At 42.5% G+C, this 20567-nt stretch overlaps 2 protein-coding genes across 4 annotated transcripts; one reads left to right on the forward strand and one right to left on the reverse strand.

Annotated features, from left to right (window-relative positions):
- Nucleotides 1-209: 209 nt before the first annotated feature.
- LOC109398301 (translation initiation factor IF-2) lies at nt 210-9108 on the reverse strand. 2 transcript variants are annotated; one of them, XM_029868667.2, is made up of 6 exons: nt 7513-9108; nt 6898-7449; nt 6325-6837; nt 2233-2806; nt 1484-1912; nt 210-1420 (listed from the first exon to the last, which is right to left on the reverse strand). In XM_029868667.2, exons 1-6 carry the CDS (start codon nt 7600-7602, stop codon nt 1302-1304), a joined length of 2277 nt encoding a protein of 758 aa, XP_029724527.1. In that variant the 5' UTR covers nt 7603-9108; the 3' UTR covers nt 210-1301. The 2 variants fall into 2 exon arrangements, with proteins under 2 accessions (XP_029724527.1, XP_029724526.1); XM_029868666.2 differs by having other exon boundaries at nt 210-1912.
- A 49-nt stretch (nt 9109-9157) lies between these two features.
- LOC115264687 (uncharacterized) lies at nt 9158-14664 on the forward strand. Of its 2 annotated transcripts, XM_029868669.2 has the most exons (4): nt 9158-9680; nt 9743-10069; nt 10345-10595; nt 12265-14664. In XM_029868669.2, exons 1-4 carry the CDS (start codon nt 9615-9617, stop codon nt 14108-14110), a joined length of 2490 nt encoding a protein of 829 aa, XP_029724529.2. In that variant the 5' UTR covers nt 9158-9614; the 3' UTR covers nt 14111-14664. The 2 variants fall into 2 exon arrangements, with proteins under 2 accessions (XP_029724529.2, XP_062715882.1); XM_062859898.1 differs by having other exon boundaries at nt 10345-14664.
- The last annotated feature ends 5903 nt before the right edge of the window (nt 14665-20567 follow it).

Genomic DNA, 20567 nt, shown 5'->3' on the forward strand with positions numbered 1-20567 from the left:
TGTAGTGTAGCAACAATTGCGTTGTTGACAAGAACACAGGCTCGAGGCATGACACGCGAGATTGCCATTTTGGTTTTTACTGAAAGTAGTAAACATCGAGTTTCACAAGGATTTCTTCCAAAAGTAAGGTTCTAGGACTAACGCTACTTGGGCAGTACCATTTTGCATAAGGCTGCAAGTGCTTTTATGCTGAAAATTGATCAGAGCTATCCTACCCGTACCCGATCAGAAAGGAATTACAAAATTATAACAGACGGAGTTATTATTTCAAAAATAATTTCATAACAGAATGTGTTATAAAATTAGCCGGTTAGGTGTTAAAATAACAAAAATTATAACAATAATTGGTCTAGGTATATCATAATTATAACAGGTCTTGAAACAATTATATCAAGGACATAACAACATGAGATATAATAAACCAAGAAAGAGAAAACATATTATATCACATTTTGTAATATAATAGATATAAAACCTTCTATACATGAGAAAACATAACTAAATATATAACAAATACTGTTCTATATGTATCAGAATTATAACAGGTTTTGATATGTTTTTATCAGCTTTATAACAATAGTAGATATAAACATAACTAAATATATAACAAATACTGTTCTATATGTATCAGAATTATAACAGGTTTTGATATGTTTTTATCAGCTTTATAACAATAGTTGTTATAAATCAGATATAAAAAAATCAGCTTACGTGCCAAAAGAACGTTAATTATAACAACAGTTGATATGAAAATATCCACATTGTATCAAAATTTGATAAAATTCTATCAAATTCATATCATATTCCAAACTTTTCAGATAAGAAGTTCTTTACCTATAAGAACTCGCAAAATCTTACCTGATTAACTATTCTATATATACTTCAATTTGATTTATGTATAATGTGTATATACTTAAGATCAACTGGTTCTTTTCTTATTTTAAAATAAATTTATTTAAATAGAATTTTATCAAAATCGCATGCAGTGTTGATACTTCCATACCACATTTTGGTATTTTGACAAGTAAGCTGAATGCCAAGAATATTTCTCTTTTCATCCAAATAAAAGAATAATTTTCGATTGCAGGTATTTATATTTGCTCTTGTTGCTCCAAATCAGAAGTTATGAGAAGAAAACTTCAATTAAACAAAATAAAGAAACATGATGATGCATAATTTGCAACCATCTTGCTGACCACAGAACGACAGAACTCTTTCTATTAGAGTTGCCGCAGTAGGAGCGTAAAATTCAATGAAACAAAATACACAAGTTTAAGAAATGCATAGTTCAAATCAATTCTCTAGCCTGATTTGCCGTAGTATGACAGTACTCTTTTCATCAGAGATGTCGCAGCATCTGCAGCGGTTTTGGCTACTGCCGGAGTGTCCCCTCTGAACACACGGTGTTCAACCAATCGTGCTGGAAAAGCATAAAGCTTGAGATTAGAAATTGTTAAGCATGCGTATATGCAGTGAAGATTACCTTTGATGTATTCCACTTTATCTTTTTCAAGTGGGATGCGGGGCACAGACGGAGGCAGGTTGGGCACTGTCCTGCCACCTGCAGGTGGACGTCCAAATGGGTTGTTCGATGCCCTTCCGGTTACCGACCTATTGTAGAATCCTTCTGGCCACAGCTCTTCCATTAGAAGTTTGACAAAAATATAGTCGCTTCGTATGGCTTGATTGGACATGGCCTTCAGTTGTTGGGCCGAGGGGTAACCGTCCTCTTCTGTAAATGTTTTGTCCTCCCCATGCGTACCGAGTACTTTAGACGTCAATGTATCAGTCAGATTAATGGTTCGATTTGTTGCCTCAAGGTATGCTTTTTTCAGTTTATTCACTTTTTTCTTCAAGAGCGCATTTTCTTTCATCAACTCTTCGAATGTGGACTGTTGTCCACAGCGGCACACTAGAAATGAAAATATTTTTGTTTTAAGTATGTCCAAGACCTCTCATCCAGGACGAGGCAAGAATAAAAAAGTAAATACGGAACAAAACCCGAAAAAAAAAACAATTGAAAAATTAAACATTGAACAAAAATATGATAGGATAAATCGCCAATTGTTGTACAGGCTAAAAACTCGCCAATTGTTACTCCTTAGAAAAGCACGGAGTGTGCAACATTTGGCGATTTACTCTAATTAGTAACTATTCATTGAAATACCAATCTGAAACGACTGGAACATTTACGCCAAGATTAGACTGTATCAGAAATCCTTATCAAATTACCTTTGCTTCCGGGATCTGATTCTTGAGCTTGATTCTCTTCATCCGAATCAAAAATGTCCAATTCATCCGGAACTTCCTTCGCTGCATACATCGTGTTCGTTGCAATTTGTCTGTTCTCAGCAACTGGCAACTCCAGGAACATCAACGACCCAGGATGGGAAATGCCAAAAGATGCTGAATGCTGCCGGAAAGCTTGCGAGTCATTTGCGACTTTTGATGCTATTTCTAGCATATCCGGTGACGTCGATGATCCCGAATCCGAATTTTGCAGTGTAACTGGTTTCTCTCGGAGTACTTGCAACTTTTTCGGAGTATGTTCCAAAACATGTTTTTTTGAAACCGGTATTTCCAGTGACACGTTCGGGGACGTCGATGATCCTGAAACGGATCTGTCTTCATCAGAGGCCTGTGGATGGATGATATCTGGCACGTACGTTTCCTCCCAGTCTTGAAGAAACTCCATGGGTACATCCAGCTGTTGCAATTGCTCCGGAAAATCGGTTTCCTCCCAGTCTAGCAAAAACTCCATTGTATTCAAACGCTGCGGCTTCACCGGACTGACGTTTGGTTTTCTCTACGGAAAGAGTTGAATAAAATGTTATGTAATATTGGAATTGAAAAAATCATTAAAATGGAAACCAAACAATTTCTGAAACAAGAGTTAAGTAACGTGTATCCGAAAATAAAAAACGAATTATCCTTTCAACTCCACTCCATTTTCTTCATATAGGATTTTATTATTAAAGCTTTAAAATAAATTACTATACACCTGGAATTAATAAGCTTAGCATCCAAAAAAATTCATTACTTAGCGCTACCGCAGAAAAGAACTAAGATGAATGTGTTACTTACGAATTCCTGGAAGAATCATGGAAGAAATTCCCGGAGGAATCCCGGAAAGAAATGCCGGAGAATTCCCGAAAGCATCCTCGAGGGGAATCTATAAAGGAATTCCCGGGAGAATCCCGAAAGAAATTCTCGAGGGAATCCCGGAAGAAACTCCCGGGGGAATCCCTAAGAAAATTCTTGGAAGGATCCCCGAGGGAATTCCTGGAGGAATCTTCGAGCGAATCCCTGGAAGAATCCAAGAGGAAATTACTGGAGGAATCCTCGAGGGAATTCCTGGAGGAATCCCCGAGGGAATTGCTGGAGGAATCCTCGAGGTAATTCTCGAAAAAAAAAATCCCCGAGGGAATTCCTGGAGGAATCCCCGAGGGAATTCCTGGAGAAATCCCCGAGGGAATTCCTGGAGGAATCCCCGAGGGAATTCCTGGAGGAATCCCCGAGGGAATTCCTGGAGGAATCCCCGAGGGAATTCCTGGAGGAATCCCCGAGGGAATTCCTGGAGGAATCCCCGAGGGAATTCCTGGAGGAATCCCCGAGGGAATTCCTGGAGGAATCCCCGAGGGAATTCCTGGAGGAATCCCCGAGGGAATTCCTGGAGGAATCCCCGAGGGAATTCCTGGAGGAATCCCCGAGGGAATTCCTGGAGGAATCCCCGAGGGAATTCCTGGAGGAATCCCCGAGGGAATTCCTGGAGGAATCCCCGAGGGAATTCCTGGAGGAATCCCCGAGGGAATTCCTGGAGGAATCCCCGAGGGAATTCCTGGAGGAATCCCCGAGGGAATTCCTGGAGGAATCCCCGAGGGAATTCCTGGAGGAATCCCCGAGGGAATTCCTGGAGGAATCCCCGAGGGAATTCCTGGAGGAATCCCCGAGGGAATTCCTGGAGGAATCCCCGAGGGAATTCCTGGAGGAATCCCCGAGGGAATTCCTGGAGGAATCCCCGAGGGAATTCCTGGAGGAATCCCCGAGGGAATTCCTGGAGGAATCCCCGAGGGAATTCCTGGAGGAATCCCCGAGGGAATTCCTGGAGGAATCCCCGAGGGAATTCCTGGAGGAATCCCCGAGGGAATTCCTGGAGGAATCCCCGAGGGAATTCCTGGAGGAATCCCCGAGGGAATTCCTGGAGGAATACCCGAGGGAATTCCTGGAGGTATCCCCGATGGAGTTATCAGAAGAATCCCCGAAAGAATCCCTGTAGGAATCCCCGAGGGAATTCCTGGAGGAATCCCCGAGGGAATTCCTGGAGGAATCCCCGAGGGAATTCCTGGAGGAATCCCCGAGGGAATTCCTGGAGGAATCCCCGAGGGAATTCCTGGAGGAATCCCCGAGGGAATTCCTGGAGGAATCCCCGAGGGAATTCCTGGAGGAATCCCCGAGGGAATTCCTGGAGGAATCCCCGAGGGAATTCCTGGAGGAATCCCCGAGGGAATTCCTGGAGGAATCCCCGAGGGAATTCCTGGAGGAATCCCCGAGGGAATTCCTGGAGGAATCCCCGAGGGAATTCCTGGAGGAATCCCCGAGGGAATTCCTGGAGGAATCCCCGAGGGAATTCCTGGAGGAATCCCCGAGGGAATTCCTGGAGGAATCCCCGAGGGAATTCCTGGAGGAATCCCCGAGGGAATTCCTGGAGGAATCCCCGAGGGAATTCCTGGAGGAATCCCCGAGGGAATTCCTGGAGGAATCCCCGAGGGAATTCCTGGAGGAATCCCCGAGGGAATTCCTGGAGGAATCCCCGAGGGAATTCCTGGAGGTATCCCCGATGGAGTTATCAGAAGAATCCCCGAAAGAATCCCTGTAGGAATCCCCGAGGGAATTCCTGGAGGAATCCCCGAGGGAATTCCTGGAGGAATCCCCGAGGGAATTCCTGGAGGAATCCCCGAGGGAATTCCTGGAGGAATCCCCGAGGGAATTCCTGGAGGAATCCCCGAGGGAATTCCTGGAGGAATCCCCGAGGGAATTCCTGGAGGAATCCCCGAGGGAATTCCTGGAGGAATCCCCGAGGGAATTCCTGGAGGAATCCCCGAGGGAATTCCTGGAGGAATCCCCGAGGGAATTCCTGGAGGAATCCCCGAGGGAATTCCTGGAGGAATCCCCGAGGGAATTCCTGGAGGAATCCCCGAGGGAATTCCTGGAGGAATCCCCGAGGGAATTCGTGGAGGAATCCCCGAGGGAATTCCTGGAGGAATCCCCGAGGGAATTCCTGGAGGAATCCCCGAGGGAATTCCTGGAGGAATCCCCGAGGGAATTCCTGGAGGAATCCCCGAGGGAATTCCTGGAGGAATCCCCGAGGGAATTCCTGGAGGAATCCCCGAGGGAATTCCTGGAGGAATCCCCGAGGGAATTCCTGGAGGAATCCCCGAGGGAATTCCTGGAGGAATCCCCGAGGGAATTCCTGGAGGAATCCCCGAGGGAATTCCTGGAGGAATCCCCGAGGGAATTCCTGGAGGAATCCACGAGGGAATTCCTGGAGGAATCCCCGACGGAATTCCTGGAGGAATCCCCGACGGAATTCCTGGAGGAATCCCCGAGGGAATTTCTGGAGGAATTCCCGAGGGAATTTCTGGAGGAATCCCCGAGGGAATTCCTGGAGGAATCCCCGAGGGAATTCCTGGAGGAATCCCCGAGGGAATTCCTGGAGGAATCCCTAAGGGAATTCCTGGAGGAATCCCCAAGGGAATTCCTGGAGGAATCTTCAAGGGAATTCCTGGAGGAATCTTCAAGGGAATTCCTGGAGGCTAGTTTTCTTCGAGGTTTTATTTGCGAATTTTGCATTTGCTATGAGGGCCCATATAGCCGAGGCGGTAAACGCACGGGTATTCAGCATGACCATGCTGAGGGTGACGGGTTCGATTCCCGGTCGGTCCAGGATCTTTTCGTAAAGGAAATTTCCTTGACTTCCTTGGGCATAGAGTATCTTCGTGCCTGCCACACGATATACACATGCAAAATGGTCATTGGCAGAGGAAGCTCTCAGTTAATAACTGTGGAAGTGCTCATAGAACACTAAGCTGAGAAGCAGGCTTTGTCCCAGTGAGGACGTTACGCCAAGAAGAGGAGGAGGAGCATTTGCGAAAAGGATACAGTGCAGATAGGAAATGAACAGTTCATAAACTACGTAGTCTCTAAAAAGGGAAGGGGAGGGGGAGGCGGTATTCTGGAAAACGCCGAAAGTCAATGAAGGGGAAAGTTGGGGTTTGAGATGACCAGAAATAAGTACATTGTTTAGGGAGAGCGAGTGAAACATACCTCTGTAAAACGTATTGTCCCTGGCGCAGTTGTTTTTGCAGACGTGCGCTTGATCATCTGGAAGCCAGTTCCTTCGCCGCCAGCCGCTTTCCAGACCTGAGAGTGCTGTGCTTCGACCGCTTTTGTCGTCGGAATACTCCTTTTACTAACCACTGATCGACCTACCGGGACCGGATCTGGTTCAGATGTTTGTTTGGGTGCGCCCGGCTTATTCGGTACAGCCGCTTTCAAGATCTTAGACTGCTGCGCTTCGGCCGTTTTTGTCGCCGGAGGACTCCTCTTACGAACCGCAAGTCGATCTACCGAAATCGGTTCTGGTTGACATGTACCCTTTGGTGCGACCGGCTTACCCGGTGCAGTCGCTTTCCTGATCTGAGGCTGTTGTGCAACGTCCGTTTTTGTCGCCGGATGATACTTCTTATCAACCGCCGGTCGGCCTACCGGAACCGGCTCAGGCTCAGGTGTGCCCTCGGGTTTGTCCGGCTTAACAGGTATACCGCCTCTGTCTAGTTCCTGATCACAAAGGAAAAGTAGGGTTAGGATTTGGAAATTTTTTCCTCATTTTGTTCTTACCTGTTCGGCATTAGTCAAAACCTTCAACGCCGAAATCCTCTTCTTACTAACCGCCGGTCGATCTACCGGAACCGGCTCTGGTGCAGTTGTACCTTTTGGTGCGCCCGGCTTAACCGGTACAGCCGTTTTGCAGATCTGAGACTGCTGTACAACGTTCGCTTTTGTCGCCGGGAGACTCCTCTTACGAATCGCCGATTGATCTACCGAAACCGGCTCTGGTTCCGATGTACCCTTTGGTGCGCCCGGCTTAACCGGTGCAGTCGCTTTCCAGGTCTGAGACTGTTGCACTACGTTCGTTTTTGTCGCCGGAATCCTCTTCCTCCTAACTGCCGGTCGATCTACCGGAACCAGCTCTGGGTCAGATGAACCCTTGGGCGCGCTCGGCTTGAACGGTACCGCCGCTTTCCAGATGCGAGGCTGCTGTGCTACGACCGTTTTTGTCGCCGGAAGATTATTCTTACCGCCCGCCGGTCGACCTACCGGAATCGGTTCTGGTTCAGACGCACCCTTGGGTGTGCCCGGCTTAACCGGTACACCGCCTTTCGCTTGTTCCTATTAACAAAAAAAATTAGGGTTAGGATTTGGAAATGTTTTTTTGCCTCATTTTGTTCTCACCTGCTTAGGATTAGTCAAGAACTCCAAGTTTTTGGAGTTCACCGCTGCGCGAAGTTTCCTTTTGGCAACGGGCACGTATTTTTTGCCCATTTTGAACGCGATAAACACGAGATTTGCACGCCGATTTTTCAAAATTTCTACTGTAACCGCGTTTTTCTGAAATGACGCTAACGAAATGCCGGTGGCAAGTTTGGTCAAGTCGTCCTACACGCTAAGACCAGTTTACCCATGAATAGGTAGTTCATTTACCCATATTTGAGTTTTATATGCATTACCTGGATTATGGGTAAAATATACCGAGAAAAAGGTGTAAAGTTTACTCATATAATGGGTAATACATAAAAACTCAAATATGGGTAAACGTCGTTATATTTGGATGAAAAATCCTTCTTGCCAATCGCGATTACAGTCACTATATACACAGTCTGGCGGACTGTCACTTTCGACCGGAGCAAATCGAGCATGACGTCACTATAGATAGTCGAGTAAACATAGATATGCGGACATCGCTGAGTAAAATGTTTCAAGCGTGTGAGTAGTAATTTGCCAGAGTGCGACGAAGGCATATGACGTCATTCGTTCCATTGATGTTGTCGAACTCGTGACGTCATGCTCGTTTGGATACAAATTTTGACAGTTGGTTTGGATACAATCAATTCATCTTCGCGGATCTATGTTTACTCTACTATCTATAGACGTCACGGTGTAGCATTTATCGGCGTGGAAACTATGACGTCATGCTCGATTGGCTCCAGTCGAAAGTGACAGTCCACCAGACTGTGCATATATGTATACACTGTGCCGTCACTTTTTATCTCCTTCTCTTTCTCTCTTTCGGCGTCGGCCCATATCCGAGTCCTGATCCGACAAAACATAGTCCATTCTACGAGCCGTTTTCATGAATGAAATTTTGACAGGAGGTAGCGTCCTAGCCCGTGAAAATCAATATCATCATCAACACTGTTGTCACTTCGTAAAATGGCTCATTGCCTCAAAATTTTGAGGGCAATGTTTATTTTTTGTATGTGACAGCCAATTTTGATGAGTCAGATATTTATTGAACGTCGCTTCCTGTCATGATTAAATTTTCATTCACAAAATCGACTCGTTGTTTATAACTGGACGAATGGATATTCGGTTTCATTAATGTTGGATACATAAATATTAAACCCAAAAATAAGTTGTTTTGATTTTCCGTGCACTGTGGCGAGAAATGTGAGTGACAACCACACACGCTTAAAGTTCATAAAACAAAAATGTATAACGGTTTCAGAAAATCGGCCAAAACTCTCGCCCATATAAAAATAATTATGAGGTCTCACACAAGAAGTGTGACGTAGGGGGAGGGGAGTTTAAAATGGTTGATTTTTGCGTGATATATTTTGTGTATCACCCCTTATCGAGTGTGCAACAGGGGACTGAAATGGTATGAGCCATTTTACGAAGTGACAACAATGTTGTTGATGATATTGATTTTCACGGGCTAGGACGCTACCTCCTGTCAAAATTTCATTCATAAAAACGGCTCGTAAAATGGACTATTCTTTAGCATTTTTTTTTCTTTTACTGCCGCTGCTTTTTCTATACGTTAGACATAATGTCGGAAGTGGCGCGCTGTATAGTTAATCGGATATTCTGTATAGCGCGCCACTTCCGACAATGTGTTTAACGTATACAAAAAGCAGCGGAAGTAAAAGAAAAAAGTCGCTAATTCGGTTGTTGTACTGGAAACGTAATATAGTCATGCACACTCGATGAGCGGCATGCGTAGGTCGCACACATATGTGTGCTTATAATTTTAAGTGTCTTCGTTGATCCAATGGATGCTGCATTAACATGTCAGAAGGGTTAAACTCGCATTGGTAAACAAGCATGTTTTTTGTCGCTGTGTTATATCTCGATCCACCTACGCATGTCAATAACCTTAACAGAAAGCATAAAGAAAGATACCTAATAACGGAATCGATATGCGTGGGTGGATTGAGATAGACCTCACAGCGACAGAAACATGTTTGTTTACCAAAACGAGTTAGACACTTTTGATATGTTAATGTATAACAATGTTTATAAACAAGAATGCAAGTGTTGGAATAAGTTGAAAAATGAATCGCAGACCTCGTCACTATCGTGTTAAGACCCCGTGGTTCAACCGTAAATACATCAGAAAAGTACGTATATCCGTAAATGGATTTTATGAATACAGATCCAATTATATATTGCATATTTATAGCCCAGAAGTACTACGCTTGCTACTTCGTTTCAAAATGAAACGGTTGGTGTTGAACTGGCCGACGAGCAACGAAACCTCCATGACGACCAGTCAAGTGATGACATTGGCGATGTAATTGCAGATCGGATCGATCCAGATGATTCTCAAGACACGGAACCAACCATTGAGGATATGGAGGTCACCTCAACTTATTTGGAGGAACCGTGCAGTAAATCAAATTCGGATAGCTCTTCGCAGTCTGGAGAGCTCCCGGATGAGCAATCTGAAAATATAACCCACGAAAGGCTGCAGAATGAGCCTACTATAAATGGAACAAGTCCCGACTCGGTAAATATAAATCTTTAAATTAATAACTTTTAAGGCTGAAGCATTCGTCATCATTTTTCGGAAAATAAAAAGCAGTTTTCTCGCTGCAAATCAAAACATCGACCATGAAAATATATTCACTGCATTCTATTCCTCATGTGGAGTACAGTGAATATATTTTCATAGCAAAGTCTTTTGTTTTGAACGAAAAAACTGCTTTCAAATGTTTGATGATGACGATGATATCAATGACGAATTGTTCCACGTTAAAACTTATAAATAAATTCATGTTTTAGGAACCTCCGGATAGTAACCATGAGTCAGCGGAATTTCGTGATGACATTGCGGTAAAAGATATCATGTTCATGGCTCTAAACTTCTACATAAGGCACAAGCTAACACAAGAAGGCTTAGAAGACTTTATGAAAATGTTGAACGTGCTGACGAAAGGTAAAACGTTTCCCGAAAGTTTTGCCACATTCATAAATGCTTTTCCAGCTCCTTACGAAGTGGAAAGAGTATATTTTTGTACGAATTGTCAATACGGGTAAGTTTACTTTAATAAAACTATTTATTTGTTATTCAGTGACATCACCTAACTCCAATTACCTTTTTTCGGTTCCCAATTCCGTTCAACCCATTTGTTTTGCATGGCATGAACGGGACTAGGAACCAACAAAAGTTATTGGAATGAGGTGGCGTCACGATAATGTAGAACATTGCGAATCTGCCCATTTGTCATATTGCTGATTTTTCTACAGCAAACAAATAAGGCAATATATGTTTTCACTTTATTAGGTAAAAGGCCCTGCTATTAAAACTATGTAGGGGATATTGTGTTTTCGACAGTTTTATTCTCTTCGTCATGGGGGGTTCATTGAAGCCTGTTGAACTCAGATGGCCTCAAATCCTTCCCAATCAAGCTGAATTATATGACCAAGTTTTATGCAATTTGTCCGACAAAAACCCCCAATGACGAAGAGAACAAACCTGCCGATAATACCCTAATTCACCCTATAACAAAATGAAGGTGTTTGAAAATTATATTCAATCCACATTTTACATTGTAAGTTACCTCTTTTGACGGTACCTACATATTTTAATTCAGTCTTCGGTTAAATAGGTAAATGTTGACAGATTTGAATGTAATACATACAGGGGATAGACAAAATGATCGGGACAGGTCAATATTTCACTTTTCGAAAAATGCATCAAAAAAACTCAAAATTTTTACTGTAAGTTAAGTCAAACGTTTTTCCATGCTCATTTTATTAGTCGTAAACGCTCAAAATTTCATTTCATTCGGTTCATTGGAACCGGAGATATAACATTTTAAAGTTGACTATCGGATAATTATGACTTTTACATGGATCTTTCTAACTTTAAGTAGAATAGCCCGATCTTTCCCAAATTCGGACCACTGTTAGACAACAAGTTGATCAAATTACAGTGAACATTTAAGATTTTTTTATTGGCTTTTTGAAAAGCTACAAACAGTTGATCATATTTCGAAAAGTGAAAACTGTGCCTGTCCTAATCATTTTGTCTATCTCCTGTAGCAGATCTTACAAAACCAGATTAGTTTCAATACAAGAGTAGAGTTATTGATTTTTAAGTATTATTTATTACATTAAAATAAATTAAAGCTTGACTTACCAAATCCATCGTAGTTGTTATTTTAAAGCATTCTTATGATTATGATTAAAGCTTATGATAATGTCGGTAACTATTAAACAACCAGACGCATAAAACTGTGAACTGACATGAATGGTATTTTAGTGTAGTGTCATAAATAAAATAAAAATACTGTGAAAAGTGGTAATTTACACCATTACACCATTAATTGCAGTACTTATTTTATACACCCGATTCTCGATTTGCACGGATTTTTTTGCATGGCCGGGCAAAAAAAAAATCCATGCAAAAATAAAATTTCAAATGTTATTTTTGCATGATTTGTCGAGAAATCATGTTACTTTTTTGCACGGTTTGTCGAATTTTGAACCAAAAACTTTTTTGCACGGTACGCATCCCCGTGCAAAAAAAAAAGAATCGGGTGTAGGTATACGTGTTCATTTTTTTTTCTAATCAGCATATGACAATAGTTTATCGAATTCGTGATTTTTCTACATTATTTCTAGTTATGTTATGTTATAGTATGTCAAAAAATAAAATGATATATGATTCAATGTCCAATAATATCTGTTTATTTTTAGATACGAGACTGCTCCGCAACCCGAAATAGTTTGCCCGGTTGAAAATTGCGGATCAACCAGAACCGATTTCTTTATTGCATTTCCCATAGAGCAGCAGATCAGAGAGACTATTTCGAAATACTCTAAACAAATAGCTGAATACGAGGCAGCAATCATTGATGATGATATTCGAGACATCAACAGGGGTCGCTTGGCACGGTCGATTATGAGAAATGATGTGTCTAAATACATAACACTCTCTGCAAATGAAGACAGCGCAGCTGCAGTCAAATGCTCTAACAAAAAGCCAATTTATCCACTATTCGTGACACTGAATAACTTGCCACCAAAACTGCGATTCAACAAAAACAATCTCATTCTGGCTGCACTATGGTTCAACCCAGGAAAACCGAACATGGCTTTGTTTCATAAAAATTTCGTGCTTCAGTTGCAACAGTTGCGTAACGGTATCACCATCAATAATGAGGTCTATAAAGTTGTTCTTCTACAGAGCTGCACAGATTCTGTAGGTCGATGTGAGTTATTTTGCTCAAAGCAGTATAATGGATGGTATGGCTGCACTTATTGTTTGCATCCGGGAGAACTAGTTAATAATCAGATTAGGTATCCGTATCGTAAAACCAAAGTAAGAGAAGATAAAGAAACTAGGAAAATTATGTACGAAATCGAAAGGTGTGCATCCAAAGAACCTGTATTTGGAATCAAAGGTTTATGTGTTTTGGCCGGCGTTCCAGATTTTGATATCATCAATGGGTTACCGCCTGATTATATGCACATGGGTCTAATTGGTGTTACAAGAATTCTGTGGGAATTACTAATGACAGGAGAGGGATCTAACAAAGAGCGAGCTTGTTATGTAGGAGACCAAAAACCATTAGTAGAAAATAGGCTATCCACCATAAGACTTCCGAGTAGCTTCCAACGGAATATCAGAAATGTTGATGAGTACCTGAAATTCAAAGCCAATGAGTGGGAAACATTGTTGTTCCATTGTATTTACCCTTGCATGCACGATCTTATGCCAAAACAGTACCTTGACATGATAATGCTATTTTCGTCCAGTATTTATAATCTCCTGCAGTTCCAGGTTACTGACGACACTCTGCAAAACTGCGAGAAAAGCCTGATTAAATTTGTCAAAGAATTCCAGAAGGCATTTGGCACAGAAAATGTTGTTTACAACATTCATCTGGCCACGCATTTGGTGGAATCGGTCAGAAATCTGGGAGCACTATGGAACTCTTCCCTTTTCCCCTATGAAAATGGAAATGGCATGCTAATTGATTTTCACACTTCAAACAACCATCCTGTTATACAAGTAGCATCCAAAATTATATTGAACCGTATTTGTCATCTCACTAGAATAGACAATAACAATCCTTCAAAGATATGGATCAAAAATATTTGGGATTCATCACGACAGAATAATAAATATGATCATAGAATAAAAGCAGTTCTGCCAGATGTAGAATGCGAAGAAGATGTAAGTCAAAAGGAGTTTAATGATGTCGGAAAATGGTACTGCAACGGTTTTAAAATTTGCACTAAATCAATTTGTGAAAAATTTGCATATGATGATTCGTTTGTAAATGTTAACGAGAACTTTTTTCACGTCAAAAGAATTTTAATCGACAATGATAATATCGCGTATATTTTGGGAACCCTATTGATAACAAAGAAGTTATACAGTAATATGTTCATTTATAGACATTCTAAGAGAGACATACTGTTTAAAATTAACAAAACACTAAAACAATGCGTAAGTGTTACTGTTAAACCAAAGAACGATCTTTCTCGTAACATAAACTTCATTTCAACATGTAAATCTAAAACACAAATAGACTGATGACTTGGTGTAAATAAAAATAATTTGTTTTGTAACATTCTTCTGACAACGACATGTATATTTTAAAGTAGTTAAGTAAAATCGGGTTAAGTACTGTTTCTTTTAAATCCACTTTTGTACCCTTTGACATTTACTTATTTCAATCTCAACTGTAAGGTCGTCTTCAGTGTCTCTTATTTGACAAGATCCGATTTTTTTTACTTACAGGTATTCCACTAAAACGCCAAGGTTCATCATCATCATTTAAAATGGTTGTTCAATCTATAGAAATAACCAATTAAAATCCATGAGGAATCGCGTGTACGGTCGTCTTATTTTTATATGATCTGAAATGCTTTTGCTTCCATATAGGTTTTACGATAGTATTTTTTTCTCGATTGGTCAATGACGGTCGTGAAAACGAATAAACCCGCTTATTCTACAGGTCGAATGAGGTGACGATAGCTTACTCACTTTATTCAGCATAGTGCTCGTTCAAAATCTTAAAAATTAAAACACATAATAATGTTCTCAGAACTATAACGCTCGTAAAAATCAAGTAAAATGCTTATTTTCCATGTAATGTTGTTCATGCCAACTAAAATAAACAAAAATAGTACACACTCTTGATTCATATTCAAAATTATATCTCAGTTTGTTATAATTGTGATATAAAGATAATCTACTTACATTTATGTTTATTATAACTGACCTTGTTATATTTCTGGTATAATGAAAACATGAATTCAGATTGGTTTACTCAAATATATCTAAATATAACAAACGTTGATACAGCTATCAACCGTTGATATAATTGTGTTAGATTTTTGTTATGCCTTTCTGATCGGGTATCCACCACCCAAACAAGGCAAAATTAGATTCTTTACAATTAGGCTGATTTTAAATTTATTTTTGACTTTTTGTCCCCCCCCCCCCCCTTCAAAAATTTTTAAAAGACACTACACCGTCTTCAACCAGAGGTTGCACAGACTGAACATTCACTAACATTAGGCAACGGACAACACGGAACACCCAGTGGACCAGTGGAGGATTTTTCGTTTGACGAAAAGTTTCCTCCGGCTGGAGCGGGAATTGAACCCTCACTCCGTGGCACTCACAATACGCTTAAACGACTGACGCCGCTAACCGCACGGCCACGAAGCCCAAAATTTTCGGCTGGATTTCGCATTTTGAGGGGGCAGATGAAAAATATTTATTAAAATATCGGGTCTTGCTAAAAATTCTTTAACAAATCCGATGAGTTTTTAATATTTCTCAGAATAAATGCTTTATTATTTTTATCCGCCCCCTCGACCAGCCAAAGAGTGGTGGGACAAAAAGTGAAATAAATATTTGTAACGGCCTTACAGCACAAAAAACAAAAAAAAAAAACAGCAGCAATAAAACTAGGTCGTTATAGATTGGACAACGCCAAAAGCGAGAATACACAATTACACTGTGTAAATTGCATATTGTGAAACCATATAGGATGGAATGTAAACTAATCAAAGACATATTCATAATTCCGCCCTTTTTCATCCTCAAGATTGAGGCTAAAGAGATCAGCTGATTGTCTCGGAGGCACCCTCGATATCTATGGAAAATTCCCCAGCTAGATTTCTTCGAAACGAATGCCTTCTCGATATCGTAAACATCTTTGTGTTAAAGAGTCACAGTGAACTTGACAGACTGTTAGGCATATGACTTTATAACTTGTTTTGTAAACCATAATTATGACTGTTAACTTTCTTGTAGCTTTTTGGTACTCCAACAGCACCTCTTTCATTGTTATCACAAATCACATCGCAATATACCAACGTTAACGATTGTAGCTTATGCGAATTTGTATGCACATTTTTACGAGTTTATTTTTACTTTTATGCGATTTAGTTTGTACACCAATGCGAGTTTCACTGACATAATAAGAAAAGTACCAAGTGAAGTCGTATAATCATCGCAGTGTGCAATTATGCGAATTCAATTGACACTTTGCGAGTCCGCTTTAACTCTTTTGCGAATAAGTAAAGTTCGTCGCAATGAAACATCAAAATTTGATGATCAAATATCGCGATTTGAGGAAGAGCGAAACGAACAACGGGTGGTATTCAAATAAATAAATAAATAAAATACGAACAAGAGCAAGCAAAAAGGCCTGCTTCGAGGGTTTCTGTTAGAGTGACAATGCGAATTCGTGTAATGATGCCTACAGGATCGTGATGGCCAAGACGAGAGGTATAATGGCTCCTACTGAGCAATCTCCATTGATGTTGGATTATCGAGGGGCTTTTTCCACGCCATGATCCTAGTAGTTGGCCTTATTTCGTAGGACACTCGGAGACAGACCCAGTCTTAAGAAGAGATTCACCGATGTGGAACTTGTTGGGATAGCAAAGTCCCTAAGCGTAGGTAAGGCCCCAGGTCCAGACGGAGTTCCGAACCTGGCCTTAAAAGTAGCTATTGCAGAGGCTCCCGAGATGTTAAGACAAACCGAGAGTGTCTCTTTCGGGAGAGGAGGACAACCGTAGACGCTATCCTGTATCTTACAAAAACCACCGAGATAGCGCTCCAGCGAAAGAGAAAGGGGATTCGCTACAGTACAGTAGTGACTCTGGATATAAAAGACGCGTACAATAGCGCCAGTTGGCTGGCTATTGCCGATGTGCTCCTACGTCTGGGGATACCCGGGTACCTGTACAAGTTTCTCGGAAGTTACTTCCAGAATCGAGTACTAGTTTACGACACAGAGGGTGGTCGGGAGTGCTTTCACATAACTTCTGGGGTCTCGCAAGGTTCTATCCTGGGTTCGGTGTTATGAAATATCATGTACGACGAGGTGTTGAGGTTAGAGTATCCAGTGGAAGTAAAGATTGTCGAATTTTCCGACGACATTACGCTCGAAGTCTACGGTGAAACGATCGAGGAGGTGAAGTTGACTACCGACCACTCGATCAAGGTTGTGGAGGCGTGGATGAGGTCCAGGAAACTGGGGCTGGCTCACCACAAGACTGAGGTGACGGTTGCTAACAACCGGAAGTCGGAGCAGCAGGCGATGATCAGTGTATTTAGGTGAGTGCACTATCCCGTCAAAGCGATCCGTCAAACACTTGGGCGTGATGATCGACGATAAGCTTACCTTCGGTAGCCACGTTGATTATGCTTGTAAAAGAGCCTCTTCAGCTATTGAGGCATTGTCTCGGTTGATGTCCAATAGCTCTGCGGTGTACCCCAGTAAACGCAAGCTTCTGGCTAGTGTTGCTACGTCTATACTAATGTATGGCGGACCTGCGTGGGGAACTGCGCTAAGTACTGAATGCTACCGACGGAAGCTGGAAAGTACTTACAGTGTGTCACACGACGCTCTCTGCGTCATTACTGGTATGGTTCCTATCGGCATCCTTATCAGTGAGGACATGGAGTTCTTCGAAATGCGCGGCATAAGAGGCATACGCAGGACTGCCAGGATGGCCTCTTTAGTCGAATGGCAGCGCGCTTGGGACAGTTCCACCAAAGGAAGGTGGACCTATATGTTGATACCGAGGGTAGATAGTTGGATTAATAGGCGCCATGGGGAAGTTTCATTCCACCTGACACAGATCCTTACAGGCTATGGTTGCTTCCGACAGTTTCGGGCCTGCGGATTCTCCCAAATGCCCAGTGTGCAATGGTTTAGAGGACTCGGCGGAACACATTTTGTTCGTGTGCCCGCGTTTTCGCACAATGCTTGACCGTATGCTTGCCACATGCGGGGAGGATACAACTGGATGAGTTTGGCTGGAACGCCGTCTCAACGGCTATTACCCATATCGTCTGGGAGCTAGGGGTTCGGTTCGGAGTCGGCTTCGTAGGTCATACCGGTGCCCTGCGGTCGAGACCGACCCTCACAGCGATTAAGTGGCCGCGGAGAGGAAGTCTCGGTAGCGTTGCTATTGTGGCGTCGGTCTACTGGGTTGGATCCGAGCCCGCGGTTGGAAAGGGGGGACCCTGGCAAGGGTCGGGGCAGGTGAGACCCTGCTGTCTGCAACCTTCGGCCCTGAAGGGTAGTGATACCCTTCCTTACGGGCAGGTCAGATCGGGTTGCACGTGGGCATCAAATCTTGATGTCTGCTAAAGCAGTTGGGCGCGGCCGGGGTTGACGCTGTCCGCCTTTAGAGGACAAAGGGAGTGGTTAGGACCACTCGGAAAACTGGCTAAGCGCCAGCATGCTACCGTGATGGACTCTCCAAAGCGAGTCATCGATACAATACCTTCTTGGTGGTTACGGAGAGACGTAGGGTTTGGCGATCATAGGAATGTGTTGAGTGGGTACGAGGAGAGAGTAGTCTTGGCTTTTACTATTGTAGTAGAAGACGGCCTCAGCCCCACTCTACCCTATCCTTGTTATTAGAAAGTCTGTTTGCAGATTATCCGCCTATGGTTTAGAAGGAAAACAAAATAACACAGGCGTCCGCCCATTCTTCATAGTGTCTACTAGAGAGAAAGTGGTAATTTCCATCAAATTCCCCAAATAGAAAGACACTAAACCGTCTTCAACCAGAGGTTGTATGTACAGACTGAACAAGCACTAACATTAATCAATGGACAATAGTGTGGATCATCGGAACCGTTTTCTCAGATCAAAGCTTTTTTGGTTCCGTTTCGGGTCCTGAGTATCTGTGCAAAATTTGAGCATGATCGGTTGCGTCTTCACTATGCGCATTGCAATTGAAATTTGTATGGGATTTTGTATGGGAAAACATACTTTTTTGCATTTTTGTCATAAGTTGAAAAAGTTTGTCTGAAACTTTTTAACCGATACTATAGAATGATATCCTACACTGTTCTGAAAAACTTTGTTGAAGACCGCAAAACGATCTGATGCTTGTAAAATAGTTATAACCAACGAACAGCATGCATGTGTTTATGTTTTAACATGTAAAGGAATAACAATAACAACAAAATCATGCTGTTTCTCCAAGCAATGCCAACGCTATAACTTTTTTTCATAAGTATCAGATCACTTCGCGGTCTTCGACAAAGTTTTTCAGGACACCCTAGGCTATGTTTTCACTTTATGGGTTACATGGTTTTAGAAAAAAATCGAGCTTGCCATGAGAGAAATGCAAAAAAGTATGTTTTCCCATGTAAAATCCCATAAAAACTTCAAACGCGATGCTCAAAACGTACATAACCGATTGTGCCCAAATTTTGCACACTTATTTGGGCCCTGAAATGGGATAAAAAAAACCTTGATCTGATGGGATGCCATTGAATTTTTCATTTTTCCTTATATACCCACTGGGTACGATGACCCACTTTAATGGACAACAGACATAACACCCAGTGGCCCAGTTGAGAATGTTCCGTTCAACGAAAAGTTTCCCCGACTGGAGCGGGTATCAAACCCACACTCCAAGGCTTACTAGACGCCTAGATGGCTGACGTCTTAGCCGCACGGCCACGTAGCCGTGGAGGAGAACGTCTGGAGCCGAACTACTGATATCTACATATTGGCTCTGACGGCAGCAAAACTGCACTCACTCCAATGGGAAATCCCATTTGTATCTGTCATCGTGTGCGTGAAGAAGTATAAACAAACTTGTTTTGTCTCGTTTTTTCTCACGTTTGCCATACGACTCCCGCCAGGCGGCAGCACTGCGGCGCTGTCAGGGCCTATACCCGATACGCGCCTACTCGATCGCCCAACCGACACTATAGACACTATAGAAATTGAGCGCAGTGTAAATATGTTAAGCGGCCAAATTGAAGTCCTGCCATCGTTGGTAAATTTCACCCTGCTCTCCCCTACTTTCCTATCGTCTAGCCAAAGCTTGAAAAAGCGAGCATCGTAGTGGCAAAAAAAGTTAATTAATGCACAAAAAACAAACACTGGCACCGGGAAAGTGCAAATGTTTGGCTTCACCACCACACCATGATGACCGAGGTCGGGGTTAATTTCACATTCATGATTTTTCGACCTTCGTAACTCGGTAGCTTTTCGTGCGGGCGCCTTGGCCCGCTCGCCCGGAATGGCCTGAATTATTTTCGAGAGTGTGATTTTAGAATCTCAGTGAGGGGCATATTTCGCTGTTTCCCGCTTAGCCCGAGGAATGGTGTAAAATTTGAGCACGAATTCTGGCATGCGAATGTTGGCACCATCTTTTCCACACCCACCCATGGAACATGAGTTGTGGAAGTTCCTGGAAACTGGCGCTGAGGAGTTGTAGAATGCCAAACTGTCACAATCATGGTGCTGCCGCGTGGGAGGAAGTGGAATTTCGCCGCGTAAGTAGATATTTTTATTGTGCTTCGTAAGGAATTGGGCGCGCACGTTTTGTGAATGACACGGGTGTTTCCGACTTGGATGAATGTAATGGGGTTGTCAGTGGGAAATCTTCATTCGGCACGTTCTCTCATTTCGTGCCAGTGACAAATTGTAAAGGTGGTACTTTTGAGAATGCAATCTCATAATACATAATAATGAAGTAAATTTATGATTGGA

This window comes from Aedes albopictus, chromosome 3 (genome assembly GCF_035046485.1).
Source record: "Aedes albopictus strain Foshan chromosome 3, AalbF5, whole genome shotgun sequence".
Lineage (NCBI taxonomy): Eukaryota > Metazoa > Arthropoda > Insecta > Diptera > Culicidae > Aedes > Aedes albopictus.